The sequence below is a fragment of the Accipiter gentilis genome, chromosome 14 (genome assembly GCF_929443795.1).
Source record: "Accipiter gentilis chromosome 14, bAccGen1.1, whole genome shotgun sequence".
NCBI classification, from domain to species: Eukaryota; Metazoa; Chordata; class Aves; order Accipitriformes; family Accipitridae; genus Astur; species Astur gentilis.
The window spans coordinates 5,637,334-5,652,400 of record NC_064893.1 but is presented as its reverse complement, the minus strand read 5'-3'; the positions used below and the strand labels follow the sequence as shown (position 1 = coordinate 5,652,400).

The 15,067-nt window shown below is 42.6% G+C and overlaps 2 protein-coding genes across 3 annotated transcripts in view; one reads left to right on the top strand and one right to left on the bottom strand.

The window, feature by feature from the left end:
* The window catches only part of LOC126045577 (cytochrome c oxidase assembly factor 1 homolog), a 52,840-nt gene extending 48,062 nt beyond the window's left edge, over positions 1-4,778 (top strand). The window contains exons 7-8 of one of the 2 annotated variants that reach the window (XM_049816936.1): positions 1,688-1,764; positions 4,442-4,778. In XM_049816936.1, coding sequence (XP_049672893.1) covers positions 1,688-1,764; positions 4,442-4,538 — 174 coding nt within the window. In that variant the 3' untranslated portion in view covers positions 4,539-4,778. The other variant, XM_049816935.1, reaches the window with a different exon arrangement.
* Positions 4,779-9,773: 4,995 nt separating this feature from the next.
* Positions 9,774-15,067, bottom strand: part of STK17A (serine/threonine kinase 17a) — a 29,283-nt gene continuing 23,989 nt past the window's right edge. Inside the window, exon 7 of the mRNA XM_049816869.1 lies at positions 9,774-14,633. Within this exon, the coding sequence (XP_049672826.1) occupies positions 14,300-14,633 (334 nt within the window). The 3' untranslated portion in view covers positions 9,774-14,299. The remainder of the gene's footprint in view (positions 14,634-15,067) is intronic.

The window sequence follows — 15,067 nt, the reverse complement described above, 5'->3', positions numbered from 1 at the left end:
GTCACAGAATGCCAAGGGACCTCTCAAGACAGTCGGTCCCCCTCCTGCTACCGTAAGCCACAAAAGCATTTTCAGAAACATATCAGATCCAGTTTTAAAATAGCAGCTGCCTCACTCTCCCCCCCGGATACATCCCATGCTAATTTTTAAAGCTTTGTCCAGAACGGAGTTTTATAGCTGCTTATGAGCTATGCTGTGGTACAGCACAAATGGTGTCATTTTTGAAAGCACCTGTAAGTCTGTCCCATGGAGGACAGCTGCTGGGTGCGGAGCTGAGTGCTGGGGTTACGTAGTGACTGGAGAATGCTGCGCTGGGTGCTGAAGTGTTGCACAAGGCTGCCTTGCATCAGCCCAGGGCTGGGCCAAAGCAAACCTTGCAAACACAAGTCCGCTTCCATTCTGCGTTGCTGCCTGAAAAGGACTTTCCATCAGTGTTTTTACCCCTTAATCCAGGACTGGCTGCCCTTCCCTGGTTTTGCTAGTGATGCAAAATGTCCCTAGAGACGTCTCCAGGCAACTCACTGAGGGATGTCATCAAATTTGAATCATTTTGTCCCTCCTGGTGACTAGTTTTGAATTCTAGGGATCAAGCAAGGGCAGTAAGGAATGGAGCAGATGGTGCAGTGAAGGAGAGAGGCTGTCAGGGCAAGAAAAAAATCGACCTTCAACCAGCTCATATAAAATTCTACTTTCTGTCTTGCTGCAGCCAGGCTTCACCCATGCGACACCATAGGCCAAAACATTTCCCTGGTTTTACAGATTTAACCAGGCAACATATCCAAAGACAAAAACGTGGGGAAAACGCACAACCTCTTATGCTGATTGAAAATAAGAAGAGAACCTGTCCCACCGATACGTTCTTGTGTCACTGTTTAAGAATGCTGGTTGCTCAGGTGACTCAGGGTGAAGTCAACCCCTGCCTTCTGCCGACCTCACCCAGGACACAAACCAACAACTTTCTTCTCTGCTTTTTCATGCTCCTGAGCATTCATATTCTCATGAAATAAACTAGTTAATCATCATTAATGATTATATCATAGATCAGTTTACTGGCTCCACAACATTGCCAGCTCCTGGGCCTGTTGGAGAACCCCTGGCGTTTTCCCTTTGTGATTGCAACACCACCAGCAAACACTACAAGTGAAACATTTATTTTATTCAAATTTTAGACCGAGTGCAATTAGCTGTGGTCAGTGCTGCAGCTCCTAGCTTTGTTTAATAAACAACTGAGTGGAAGAATTTGTGACACTGACAAAAAGCATTGAACATCTCCTTGCCTTGATGCATGTTAATGGACTGATCTATAGAGGATCTCAACCTACAGGCTTGTTAAGGTTATGGGAAGCTCTAGCACAGTGCAGGTCACCTCTGGATCACCATGCATTCTGATAAGGAAAGGTGTTTGCTCATAAATAATTCAGAGAGCGAGTGGTTTTCCCTGGGGCTTGCAGCTGTAACACAGTACATTCTTTCAGCAGAGAGAGATTAATGTATGGCAGAACAGGCATACTTGTATAGCCACACACACCTTAGCCGTTAGAAAAGCTTAGTAAAACTCTGAAATATGTTAAAAAATAAAAATAGTTTAAGTTAAAAGGGAGGGTTTGTGTCTTTGACTGTAGAAGCAGTACATGTCCATTTCAGTAACACGCTTCACTGAATCTTTAACATACTTTTACATCTGCAGATAAAGTTACCAGTATCTGGAACAAAGTCAGCGGGGTACCTCTACATTAACTCAGAGATGGACCACTCCCGTCAATGGTGCGTACTGGGGGAGGTGCTAGGAGAAATATGTAGACCCAAGGAGAGAAGTGGCAGGAGAAAAGAGTGGAGCAGGATATTTGCGTTAGTAATCCATGCTGCTGAGATCATACACACAAAGGAAGAGGAAATTCATGTCTGAAGGTCTTGTGAAAGGTTATTACTGTCATTATGACAAAAAATGTAAATCAGTTGAGAAATCTATTGAATTCATCCCTATGAATACAAACAGAACAACAACATGAGCCATTAATTTGTGTGAAATGTGTTCTGCGAACTACAGCTCAGTATTTATACAAATACTGTAAGCCAAGGTAACGTATTGTCCCCTCCCACCCCTCCTCCCCAAGAAGGTGCAAGGCCATTGAACAGCAGTCCTAACTACAGTCTCGTATTATGTATTGCAGTAGGGGAAATTCTTACACATTACCTCAGAGCCTATCAAGGTGAGCTAAAAATTATGCAGGATTTTTTTCAAGCTATCCAATAAACACAGTCTTTATAATTTAAAAAAAGGTGCTAGAACAGATATATTACAGTAGAAGGATGCTCTGACTCCACATCATGTAGTAGAGATTTTACATTTTTGTAGTACTGAAGCTTGAAAACCTCCCTTGTCAAGGGTAGACTGTTTTGTAGAGCTAAGCAAAGAATTATTACACGAATTCAAAGTCCACCTTCCATTGCAAAAGAGGAAATTTCACTAGATGGAAACCTCCTCACATGTATTTGTTCTTGGGCGTTTGTTAGGCACTTCTGTTATCTCTGTCTAGAAACCCAAAGGTACAACATCTTTTCTCAGCTGCCACTAGCCATATGGTAATGTTTTCTTTTCATAATGACTTACTGGATTCTCTTCTGAATAACTATGGGAAGGAAGGTGTAAAATGATGGGAGGCAGGCACTAGGCTGGGACTTGAGAGACTCAGGGCCAGGCCTGGTCTCCCTAGCGACCAGAGATACCCCCAGAGGTCCCCAGCCACCTTTCTTGTACACCTATGCTTCCCTGGGGGCCTGGGCTCTGATCTTTTCACTCCTCCTTATCCCCTCCTCACAGATGGAGGGAAGTAACAGTTCCCTCCCATTTCACTGGGTTACTCTGAGGATAACTGAAGATTGCAAGATGTTAAGCTACGGCAGTAATTGAAGTGCATACATATCTCTCAGAATTTTGTTTTTAAAATGAGTTCTCCATGCATTTCTGCAAACACAAAAGATGAAAAAAACCCAGCATCTTCTGTAAAAGGGTTTGTGGCAGACAAACCTGTCAGACTCAACCATCTCCACCTACATGCGGGGTTCTGCGGACAGCTGCACTTGGGGCTAGGCAGGACTTGGTGTCCTTGCACCTGGCTGAGGAACTAAGTAAGAGTGAAATGGCTCATTCCATCTGCTCTGTGAAGAGGAGCTCCTGAAGTCCCCAATAGGAATAACAAACATGTAAGCAGGCCATTCTGGTGGGGCTCTGCAGAGTGTGCATGTGGGCATTTCCAGTGGACACTGGGGAGGCAACCAGACCACTACAGACACAGTGAAATGACACCAGGACGTGAGTGCTCTGTGTAAGAGTAGTTGAGGCTGCTAAGCCACTGAAATGCTTCAGACTCTGAGCATGCAGTCTGTCCATAGTGGTTTATTTATTTATGTGGTTATTAAAAAAGGAGGGCAACTGAAAAAAACTGAAATCTGGGTGCATGAGCTGGTTTGGACCTGGAGTAGGAGGCATTCACTCAGGTGCAGGCAGTGCAGGGATGGCGAGGGCACCCGGAGACAAGGGCGACCAAGGCACCAGTCCTGCAAAATGATGCTTGCCTGCCCCAAAGCGAGTGGAGGGAAGGGCTGAGACCCTGGGCCACACTGAGGGGAGCAAGCAGTTGCTCCTTCAAGCCCTGTTACAAATGAGGCAGTTACTCGTCCCAGGTCGGACGGAGGCAGAGGGCTGGCAAGCAAAGAGCCCTGCCACAGACCCTTTGCACAGAGGTGTGGTAGCCGAATTACCTAATCGTATGTACTCGGCACCGACTCCAGCAAAAGCAGAGCTGGGTGAGCGCCAGGAGCTTTTGAAAATATCCTGTCTTAGTACCCCAAAATAATAGTCCTTCCCAGCTGGAAAAGCAGCGTGAGCAGGCTCACAGAAGTGGGTTTGAAGCAGAGCTTAGAGGAAGGAAAAGGCTTCCCCTCAGTCTCCAACAGATGCAGTTTTCCTTCTCTTTTGAGTAACTACTGTCGTGCCCTGTCAGGGTTTCAGCAGTCACATTGAGCGATCACACAGTGTTCAAACTCCTCCAAGCCAGGATAATTCCTTAGCAACACAGTCTGGCTCCAAGGCTGGAGAGGAGCAGAGCAAGGAATGTACCAGCAGGACGGAGAGGAAGAAAGGCACTGAGTCAGGGGAGGAATGTCCTATCTAAAAATAGCTGGCAGGATTTTATTTGAGTTGCAACAAATAGGAACACGCATCCCAGACCTTTAAATCTGGACTGTGCTATGCTATTAGGGAAAACAGCTTTCAGAAGCTGGCACTTGCAAACCAAGTTTTAAAACACTTGAGAGAATTTTTAAAGGCAATGAATGCATGGAATGATTTGTTTCTCCATGCCAGCTGTTTCTACACTGACGTTACTACTATATTAAAAGTGATTGAAAAAAGTTAAAAATCTCTTTTGGCTTGTGTCAGCTGGTGCCTTCAGGATGTCACCTTGAAACTGCAGGATGGTCAGAGTATTCCCGTTTACCACTCCCTGGTGGAAAGCATTGGTGTACAAGAAGGCTAAAAAGTCAAAGGCAGCTGCTTCTCCACCTCCCGTTGAGCTGAAGGAGCCATTAATCGATTGCATCCCGCTGTGTCCATGAATGTACACAGTTGTCACAAGTGACAATTTCACTTAAGGGAGTGCTCTCAAGACAATTTTCTCTCTTTGATTGACCTCATCATTGTCATAATTGTAATTTCTTTCTTTTGCTGGTTTATTCATGTGTTCAGCAGAAGCCTAAAATAAATATCTTGCAAAAGACTTGCTGTCCCAGAGAAGTCATGTGTTATGCCCTGTGTGTGCTGATGTTATGAATTTGAAATAAATAAACAAACTGCCAGGCAACTGAACTTTTCTACAACTGCAGATGAAGGTCAGGACAGTTGGGATGCTCTGTCATGGCTAGAAGACTAACTCAGCTTCTCAAAGTGATTCCCCTGCTGCTTTGGTTTTCCCCCATTTTTCAACAAGGTGTTACCTAAAGCAGGAGGGACAAAGCAGCAAAGGTGGACCTCAGCAGCAGCCCTCTCCACTCCTAATGAATAAGTCACATATTGGGTAGATTTGCACCCTCACAGTTATCATTCAAAAGCTCATGAGATAGCCAAGGATGCTCATCGTAACCTAGGAATTCCAGGAAGAGACTTGCTACTCACACTGCTTACACTGAAGGTTACTCAGAAGAAGCCACTGCTTGACACCAGCACTGTCCGACACAAGTTCAGGAGAGCACATTTACTTAGGGAGGAAAACACTCAGGAGGTGCAGAACAGGTAAAACACTGTCATGGTTCACTCTGACTGCAACAAGAGATTTTAACTGTGCCTTGATTCTGTCAATCAGGTAGAGACTTGCCTGTCACCAGAAGCAGGTTGAGGAATAAACAGAAAAAACCTCCAGAACCACCCACACAATTTCCACCCCGACCCCAAACTGCACATCTGAACAATTGCAAAGCCTAAGGCACAGTCTGAGACAGACACAAGTAACTCTCCTGCCTTCATACCTTGAAGTAACATGTGAGCCATTAAGAATGTCCAGAAGAAAGAGCATTTTGGATTTATTGTAACAGAGCAGCTTGATCAAGCTGCAGCTAGGGAAAGCCCAGACCTTATACCCTCAATTCCCTTCCCCCCACCCCCCGCACTCCATCTTGATATCCAAATTTGAGTCCTAGAAATCCATCAAAGGCACAAGCAATGCAAAGATTTTCAAGAGTAACAAAGATTAGATAGGGAATAGAGAGCTGGAGCAAAGAATTGTTAAAGACCAGCGAGCATTTTCCTGCTCAGTGATGACCCAGCAAACTGGGCGAGGTCGCTTTTGAACAAGTCTGCGGAGCAAATGCTAAAGCAAATGGAGGAAGACGCTGACTAGAGGACCACAGCAACAGCATTTGTGACAAAAGGTTTTAGAAGGAAAAAACGAAAACAAAACCAAACCACCCGCACGAATGCCCACCACACCAGGGCAAGGATTAGGATGCATCAAGGAGAGACACTGTGTCCTACCTTTTAGATTGAAATTGCTGTGATCCGGTTTCACAAAACAAAATACAATCCGTGTGATTTAAAAACATTAGCTTTGCACTGCTGCAGCCCACCTAGCAAGAAAACCTCCTGGGAGATGTGGAGATCTCCCAGCCACCTGGTGTCTCAGAGTTTGGGCAACTCTGCCTTTTGGTCACTGAAGAAGTTTGATGATGAATCAAACAGTTGACAATGAAAAACCAAACCAACCACTTCACATCCATCACTTATCACTTCTCTGGCTGCAGCTTTGACTCGTTACCAATCTCAAAAGAAGCTGTGGTTGTTGAGAGCAACCCCAGTGCATGTACTGCCTATGTCTGTGCTAGAGGCATCTAGCACATGCTGCCACACACCTGCCTTTTGTCACCGCTGCATGCTTAGTAAGCCTGGGACCTGCAGTGACTGCAAGGTATTCGAATGTCCAGGAAACCTGGCACAACCAGCCCAGCCTGCAACACAATGCTTGCTCACCACCCTCCTGTCTCTTGAGCCAGCATGCACAATATCCCTGGTCTGGCTTCACAAATTGCTGCACCACAATACCACTGCCTGGCCTGGCTCTAACCCTGGTTATCCCAGGCCTGAGGGACATATACAACCCCCCCCCCCCCCCCCCTTCCCCCCAGACATTACCAGTAACACTGGAGATATTACACCACCACCACCCCAGACATTACCAGTAACACTGGAGATATTACTGCCTTGCTTGGGGGAAGCAGAGCTTCTGAACAAGTTGTGTCTTTCATTTCCCCACTAGAGACCTAGCAGAGCACCCCTTTAACTTTAGGCACTCCTGATCATCCTAACCAAACCATGAGTTCATCAAAGCTGTGAGAATGGGCAGTATCATCATATCATACCAACGTTTCTCTACATCAACTATTTAAACCCAGAGAAGGAAAAAAGCAATGGGCGGAGCTGGAAGCCAGAAGATGGGTGGAGGGGGATAAAAGTCACATTCCAATCCCAGCTTTTGTTTTACTACCTAACAGCAAACGCAGAATTCTTTACCTCTTGACCTTGAAGAGCCTCAGGAGCCACTTCCTCTCCATATTTGAGCTCTTTTAAGATGCACATATTCAAAGGGACAAAAAGAAGCAAGCTGGTGCATCCAGTGCCAAGCTGCTTTGGCCACGTGGCTCCCACTAAGCACACCACAGCTCACGGTGGCTGCTTTCAGAGTGGACACAGGTGCAGCAGGAGCAGCCAAGAGAGCTGGAGCATGCCAGGAAGACGGGGAAAGCAAAGGTCTCAGAACCACCAGCAGTTGCTGAAAGCCCAAATAGCTTCAAGAGGGCACCTGGGCATCCCTCTTCCCCTTGCGGTCTTTTCTTCTAAGGAACACTGGGAGCAGATTAACTTCATTAGGTCATTGAAACACTAATTCATTACAATTACATTGTGTTGCCTGTCGCTCAACACCACTCTGGACAATAATTTCATTTTTATTGAGAAAATATTCATCTTTTGATAAAAGACACTAAACCTCCCCAGTTAAACTCCTTTAGAAAGCCATTCTTTTCTAATCACGGAACAGTTAAGGTCAGGAGGAGCCTCTGGAGATTGTCTAGCCCAATTGCCTCACTCACGGCAGGGTCAAGTAGAGCAGCTTGCCTGGGACTGTATCCGATCAGGTTTTGAAGATCACTAAGGATGGAGACTCCACAACCTCTGGACAAACTGTACCAGTATTCAACAATTCTCACAGTAAAAAAAGCTTTTTCTTATGTTTAAACAAAATTTCTCGTGTTTCAGTGTGTGCCCATTGCCTCTTGTCCTTCCACTGGGCACCACTGAGAACCTGGCTCCATCCTCTACTTTTCCCCTACGAGTATTTATACCCGTTGATAAGATCCCTCCCCAGGCCTTCTCCTCCAGGCTGACAATCCCAGGTCTCTCAGCCTCATTTACAGGTGCTGCAATCCTTTAATCATTTTCAGTATGTTAAATAATTTCTTTTAAATTGGCTTGAAAATTTGCATAGTTCCTTTGCCAGTTGTTGGTGTGGTTAAAACAACCATCTTCATGACCTTTGCTCTATTGCATGTTTGTTTCTTACTCTCTAGTTTGATTTTAATAGCTTCTGCCAGGCAGTCATCACCCTCAAGGAAACTATCAAGGCAGCAGGCTGTTCAGGGCAAGAACTTAATTTACAACTGAGGAACAACAAATATTTCTTAGCAGACTGTTACAATGCTTGCATCTATTTGAGTTGGACCTGACTAGCACACAGGGGCTATACAGAAGGCTAAGCAGGATGATATGTTCTCTTTAGAGTATGTTTCTCTAGGTAGTAATATGGTTTTGTTCAACTTATGGGCCTGCCAGTTCACTTCCTAGCTTGGGCAGATGTCTTGCATTGACAGGGAATGTGATTCATTTGGATTCACCTCCCGTTTAGAAATGAGGATGCATCCAGTTCTTTCCCGCCATTTGCCTGCTTGTCAAAGCAAAATAATTTTCCTATGTTTTCTGCAAAATTTGCTACAAAGTTCCCTGCAGCATGGCCCAGGCAGTCTATAACACCAATAGCGATGGAGACCTGTCATGTTCTTGGTGTTACTTTGGAAGACACATCACACCTGGCTAAACACCTTTGGTTCATTTTATGTAGCACCAAGTATATAAAAAATACTAGAATCGTGTCATTTCTTGACCAATATAATGCAGTTTCTGCTAATTGGCTCTCCTAGAAGATTTAGTTACAAGCACCTTTATTCAATTCAATAACTTCTGAGACAGCCTTTGCCTCTCTTTGCTTGTTGAGGCCCACGGCAAGAACTTCCATCCAGCAGACCAGCTGGATCTCACAGGGTGCTACTGGAAGGTGGCAGGCAGTAAGGTGATACCCCAACAGTTCAGGAGATTTTCCTGTAAGGATTAAAGGGCACCTGTGTAAATCAGTCTGTACGCTGGGATTACAAATTAATCAAAGAGATGGGGTACACTGATTTCAACGCATCACCAGCTTAGCTGTGATTCTGATTGTACAAGCAAGCAAAGACTCAATACAATTAAGTTCTCTGTGTTTACAGAAAAAAAGATAATCCCTTCAAGTAGTTAAAGTCCCTCTCCTCTCCTAATTTTGCAGTAACAGTTGTGGTCCTAAAGCTCTGCTTTACTTTGACAAATCCTAACCTTTTCTTAATTATGAAAGATTTTTATCACACCATATGGACTTAATTTTTTTTTTCTGTTTTATAAAGCTTCCAGGTTGTATTTTTATGAAACCAAAATATTTTACTTTTACAGAGCTATACAGTTGTCAGCTGTCTTATAATGGGAACAGCTAATGAAATTAAGCAGTGTTAGAAGAGGAAATGCCTTTCCATAGAAGAGGAAACACTTTTCTCACCCAGCACCTAGTCAGTACTGACTCTCCCCACAGCAACTCACATCAGGCAAATAACAGAGCTCTGGACACAGCGTACCTTGGAGGGGATATTAAAGTTTCAGTGCTTCAGAGCACACATTTCAGCATGATTTGTTAAAACTGGATTAATGCCGATTTGCATCTGCTCCACCCTGTCCTGGATACACAGCCATCCTACATTGCACACCATTCATTGGCATTTAAATACCATCTTTCCAACCCCACATCTTCAGGCAGGTCATTTCCCACCTGTCAGATATGTGAAATAACAGTCCTAAGAGTTTAATGGCAATATATTTCTAGGTTTAGTATACACCAAGAAAAAAAAACAACCAGGAAGATTTACATGGATAATGTGACTATATTTATTAATCCCAATGACAGCTTAATTCAACATCTGTAAATGATGTATCGTGAAGATCTCTACAGTGCAAGCATATTGCTTTAGAGTAGAAAAGATTATTGATTCATTTAATATTTGCTGCAAAAATTGAATAAATGTGTAATTCAGAATAATAAAATATCAGTCATCCTGCTATATGGGTGTTGAGAAAAATAACTTTACAGAAGTCCTTGGAGAAAAGCAAGGGCATTTGAACAGGAGACTCCATCTAACATATTATAACCCAGTACCAGCAATATATTTCTAGCTAGTATTCAACGTCAAGCATGGTGTACACTCACCAACCACAGAAGCAGTTAAGTTGTAGTAGCTTGCAGTGCAGCACTGTACTTCAGCTTTACTGTTGATTCCAGTTATCATGCAGGCATCCTGCACCAGACTAGTGTAACTTTTGGAATTCTGTTTCACATCAGTAATGCTGTCTTAAAGAAAGATTATGGTTTCTTTAAGAAAACCACTATGTTTTAAAGTGTTTCCCAATGCATGAACAAAAGACCCATCAGCTGTTCAGAAAACAAAATTTCCTTTATTATAAAGTTCCTGAAACAGTAAACACCTTATCAGAAGTACAATGAACTGGCACTATTTCTTTAAAAGAACTGTCTTCCAAGAACAGCATCTGGACTATTCAGGAGAGCTCTTAATCCATGGAATAACTTGGTGCAAGGCCCACCTTCCTCCCTGTCCCTTACCAGCACCACCAGTGGAGAATGGGCAGTTAATTTTTATGTGCATTTCCTACCTAACAGCTCTCAGCCTTCACCTGGTAGATTGCAAGCTGGAATTCACCCTTTTGTATTTACAGATCCTCAACTGCAAAGCGTAAGAAATGGGACAAATCGCAATGCAAATTCAGCTTTGGACAATAAAAGGATTATTTTATAGAACTTTCAGTTTAATGACTAAAAAAATCTATAGCTTCTTGCTCAAAGAGGTGAATGTAGCAACAAGACAGGAAGAGACAAGGCTTTGCTTTCAACTAGATGTTTGCTGTTTATTCCAGAAACTGCAACAGAGGCATAGGCCTGGACCCCCCCACCTATAGACATAGTTCACGTCCCTTGCATCAGAACCATAGAAATAACAATTCTCCAGCAATTTCTAAGAACATCTGCACTTCCATTCCTTTCAGCTTGCTGCATTCAAGCAGACAACAGCCAGGCTCCCAGTGTTACGAAGGCAGCCAGCAAGTGTCCATTCTGGAGTGGGGACTGAGAGAGCGTTGCCCACAGGGGAAAAGGAGTTGATTCCTTCTCTGCAACCACCCCCTTCCCCACAAACACTTTAAGGCATAAGCAGCTTTTTTCAGATGAACCGTGTATGTACATGCAGTCCTCTGTATTCATGGAGCTGCAGAAAACCAGCTCTTCTTCACAAGCTAGTGATTTGTTCCCAGTCTTAATGTGTTACTTCACTAGTAACTAAGCCTCTCAAAACTGTTAACCTCAATAGCCCCTTTCTACAGCATCAGGTAAGAATACCTCATTTACAGCTTTACCCACACTTAACAGTAGAACAGAAAGAGCTTCAAGTGCGTGGGACTGGCTGACAGTCCTGCAGTTAAATGTTATAGAAAATTTTCCTATTATAGGGCCAATCTAAGATGCCTTGTTTATAACTTATACTATTAAACTTTCACAACTTTATACAAATTCTTAATGATGTTAAAAAACACTGTACAAAGCCACCTTAAGGCACAAAAAGTTAAACAGAAATGCAGCCCACTAGAAATCTCAAAGCAGCCAATTCAAGAGAAGCTGGCCTTGTAATAAGTACATAGTTCATTTATACATGTTAAGCTTCATTGTCATACATTACAAACAGTAAATATAGGACAAAAATGTATGCTGCTCAGCATCTACTCTTTTTCATTAGTACCAGTCCCCATCTGAGACATGACCTGTGGTTACAAATAGGAACTGAAACAGGTATATGTCCCTCAAATGATTTGCTATGGGCAACCATGAACTATTACACAGTTAGGGATGCAGATAGGGCAATGTTGTTTTGTAAGGGTGGGATATGAGCATGCTTCAACCTCAGTGCTTTGCTCAACTTTGTGAAGTTGGAAGAAGTCAAAATGTCAGTGATGGAAGCTGGGAAAAATTGTAATCTTGCATAAAAGAATTTCATAAGTTAATGCCCCCTCACCCAAGCAAATTGTCTTGGGCAAATTAGTGAACAGTAAAAGAAAGACGCCCATGAAGAGTACTGTTGTGCCTAAAAAGTCTGAAACAAATCAGCTTTGTAGGAATATACAGTAATGGAGCTATCATCCACCTCCAGAAACACTCGGATAAAAGCTACTCTGTTGGCTCCAGGATTCTTGTTTAACTTCTACTAATGGCCAGCCAGAGCTATCCAAGAAAATCTTGCATGGTATCTTCTTAGTAGGAGTCTATAGGTTACTGGCTACAGGAGGGGAAAAAAAGCGCAAATGACTAATTTCTCCAGAGTATGAAAGGCACCTCTGCATTACAATATAAAACACATCCAAACTCAATTATGAGTACTAGTGGATATGTTCTTATATGAAGGTCTTCAAGGAATGAGAAGCTGCCCTACCTACATGAATATTCAGTATGCAATTCCATAGGGGAAGAAGCCTGACAGAACAGTTTAATTTAGGTGCAATTTTTCTGATGTGGCTTCAAGGGAAGGCAACCAGACCACTGGCAAGGAAGCCTTATAGAAAAATGCTCATTGCCCCACTCAGTGTCACACTGCTTTGGGTTCAGTTTTCTTCTTTACTAGTGCTTTTTCTCCCACCCTGATGGCAAGGCTAATTAGATCACCTCAGTACTGCTTGTGGTGTTAATAAGCCATTAACCTTTTGTGTGAAGGAGGAATTGTAATATTAGCATAGAGCACTGAACTCCTGTTCGCTAAAAAGTAAGAACATTCTTGGTACATTTGAAATTAGGAAAGTCTGTAGCAACATGGAAAAAAAGGAAAAACTAGCTTAAGAGTTTCTATTCATTATTTTATAGCAAGAAAGCTTTTGTCAGGGTTTATTATAAAGAAACAGCGTAAGGAAACCAAATAAATAGTTGAATAGTTAACACTATGCAATATAATAGTACTAAACTTCAATTACATAACAATTAAACTTTGGAACAGCATAATATGAAAGATTTCTTAGAAAACTAGGACTCAGTCCGAGATCCTCAGACCTGTACATTGCAAAAACCAGTCAATTTTGATGCCCAGCTGGTCCCAGCTTTGTCCTCTGAGGGACCGTGTCCATTGAGAACTATGACCCATCCATACAGCTCCCTAATTCCACTCTGCCCCATTACACACATGCTGTTTTTCCAAGTGTCTAAGGGAGAGTGATCAGGAAGCACGAGGTATGAGTTGTGCTTCATTGTTTCAGAGGAAGCGGTATCTTCTTCCTCATCTGATAGCTGTATTGAACAAGGTTATGCAATCTAGCCTAAGGATGTTTCTTTCTGCCTTAAAGCAGCTGTTAGAGGAACAGAAAGAAGGCAGAAATGACCTCATGCTCCCAGTAAAACCCCAGCCGGGTTCTGGGGGGAGGTGGAGTCAAGGGCTGATTTATCATTAGTTGGACAAACTGTCTGATCAAACATGGTGAAGTCAGTGAACTTCAATAACTTCAGTAGAGCTACATCAGACCCTCTGGCATTCCTTTTTTCCACTCATCAACACTGTGCAGTCACACTGAGCTGGATTCTATTAGCACATCTTGCCCAACACAGGAGGGGAAGGGAGCAATCTCTGCTGGCTCTCAAGAGGAACTGACTTAAGCAAATTCATCACTTCCTGGAGCAGGATTTTACTGTGCTCCCAAATAAATAAGTATCACCACTCTGATCTGGAATTGATCCTCAATACAAATTTCTTTACCTGCGGGACATGCACATCTCTTCCTAGATAAGCGCAGCTCACTGTTTAGTATACACCACATAAGTCTGGGTCTTTGACTGGATGTAAACAAAGAAATATATACACAGTATAACTTTGAAATTGCATGTCAAACCAGTTAATCAAATTCTCATACAATTTTTAGATCAGTAGATAGTTCCACTGAAGTCAGGAGTGCTAAAAGGTGTTTGAGGAAACCCCAGCATTATATATTTGCATTAAATGTCAAAACACATCCTAAAATACCCCTCTTGACATCTGTCACTGAAACACTTCCAATGTCAACTTCTCCAGAACACTGGAACAATTAACAAAAACTCTGCTACCAAGCAACAAAACCCCCCAGAAATAAAAAATACAAACAAAAATAAGCTTTTTATCTTTGTTACATTCCTGTCAGCCACTTGAAATCTTGTTTATCTGTTCCATGAAATTAAAAACTTGGCACGTTTTCCTTGGATGCCATTTATCAACATTTTCTTTTATCTAGAACATTTATTGCATATCAGAAATTCACTTGGCTAGGATATATTTGTTTAGTAGAAAACACTGCCTTCCAGTTATAGCTATGAAGCTCCAACACAGTTCAGTAAATGAATTCTCCTGGTATTTCTTGCAGTAATGGTTCCTCAAATTTAAATCGTTTGGAAATGGCTTTCTGCTCAGTTACTTTTTCTTTTTCTGACTGCCTACATTGTCCCAGTGTATACGAAGCCACTACAATTAGTTCTTCTGTCACTATGGATTCTTCCTCTTCAGTCTTCTCAGCATCTACTGATTTTTCAGAGGCAGAATCTGCATCTTTCTGGGGGGCATCACTGGTCTCTCCTCCTGTACTCTTATTCCAGGCCCTGCAAGCAGGATTATCACTTTGTTCTAACCATGGATGTTGAAGACATTCTTCAGCAGTTGCCCGGTCCCTGCAGAGGAAGAAAAGTGTTAAAATAAGTGTCCAAATGAATTTGAAATCCAGTACCTTGCAGAAGAGATCCATCCAAGGATATGACTGTATTAAAAACAGACAGATAGAAGTTAAAAAAAGCACTGATATCTATCTTTTGCCAAAAAAGACCAACAGCAGCCCAAGGAGATGAACTGCTAACATTTAAAATAAAGGAGTTCATATATCCTTAAATATCAATTTACACTCCCATGTTTAAGCTTTCAAAGTTTATACAGATTTATTTTTTTTTTATATAGGAAAATTATCCAATCCTTACTTTCTTCAAATATTCCCATAGACAAGCAGTAGGCAATTTCAATAGTTGACATGCCCCATGAAGAACTGGTGAAGTTCCACAGAAAACCCCTTTCCTATTTTGAGACCTGGAATTTCCAGTTTGCTGCCCATCAA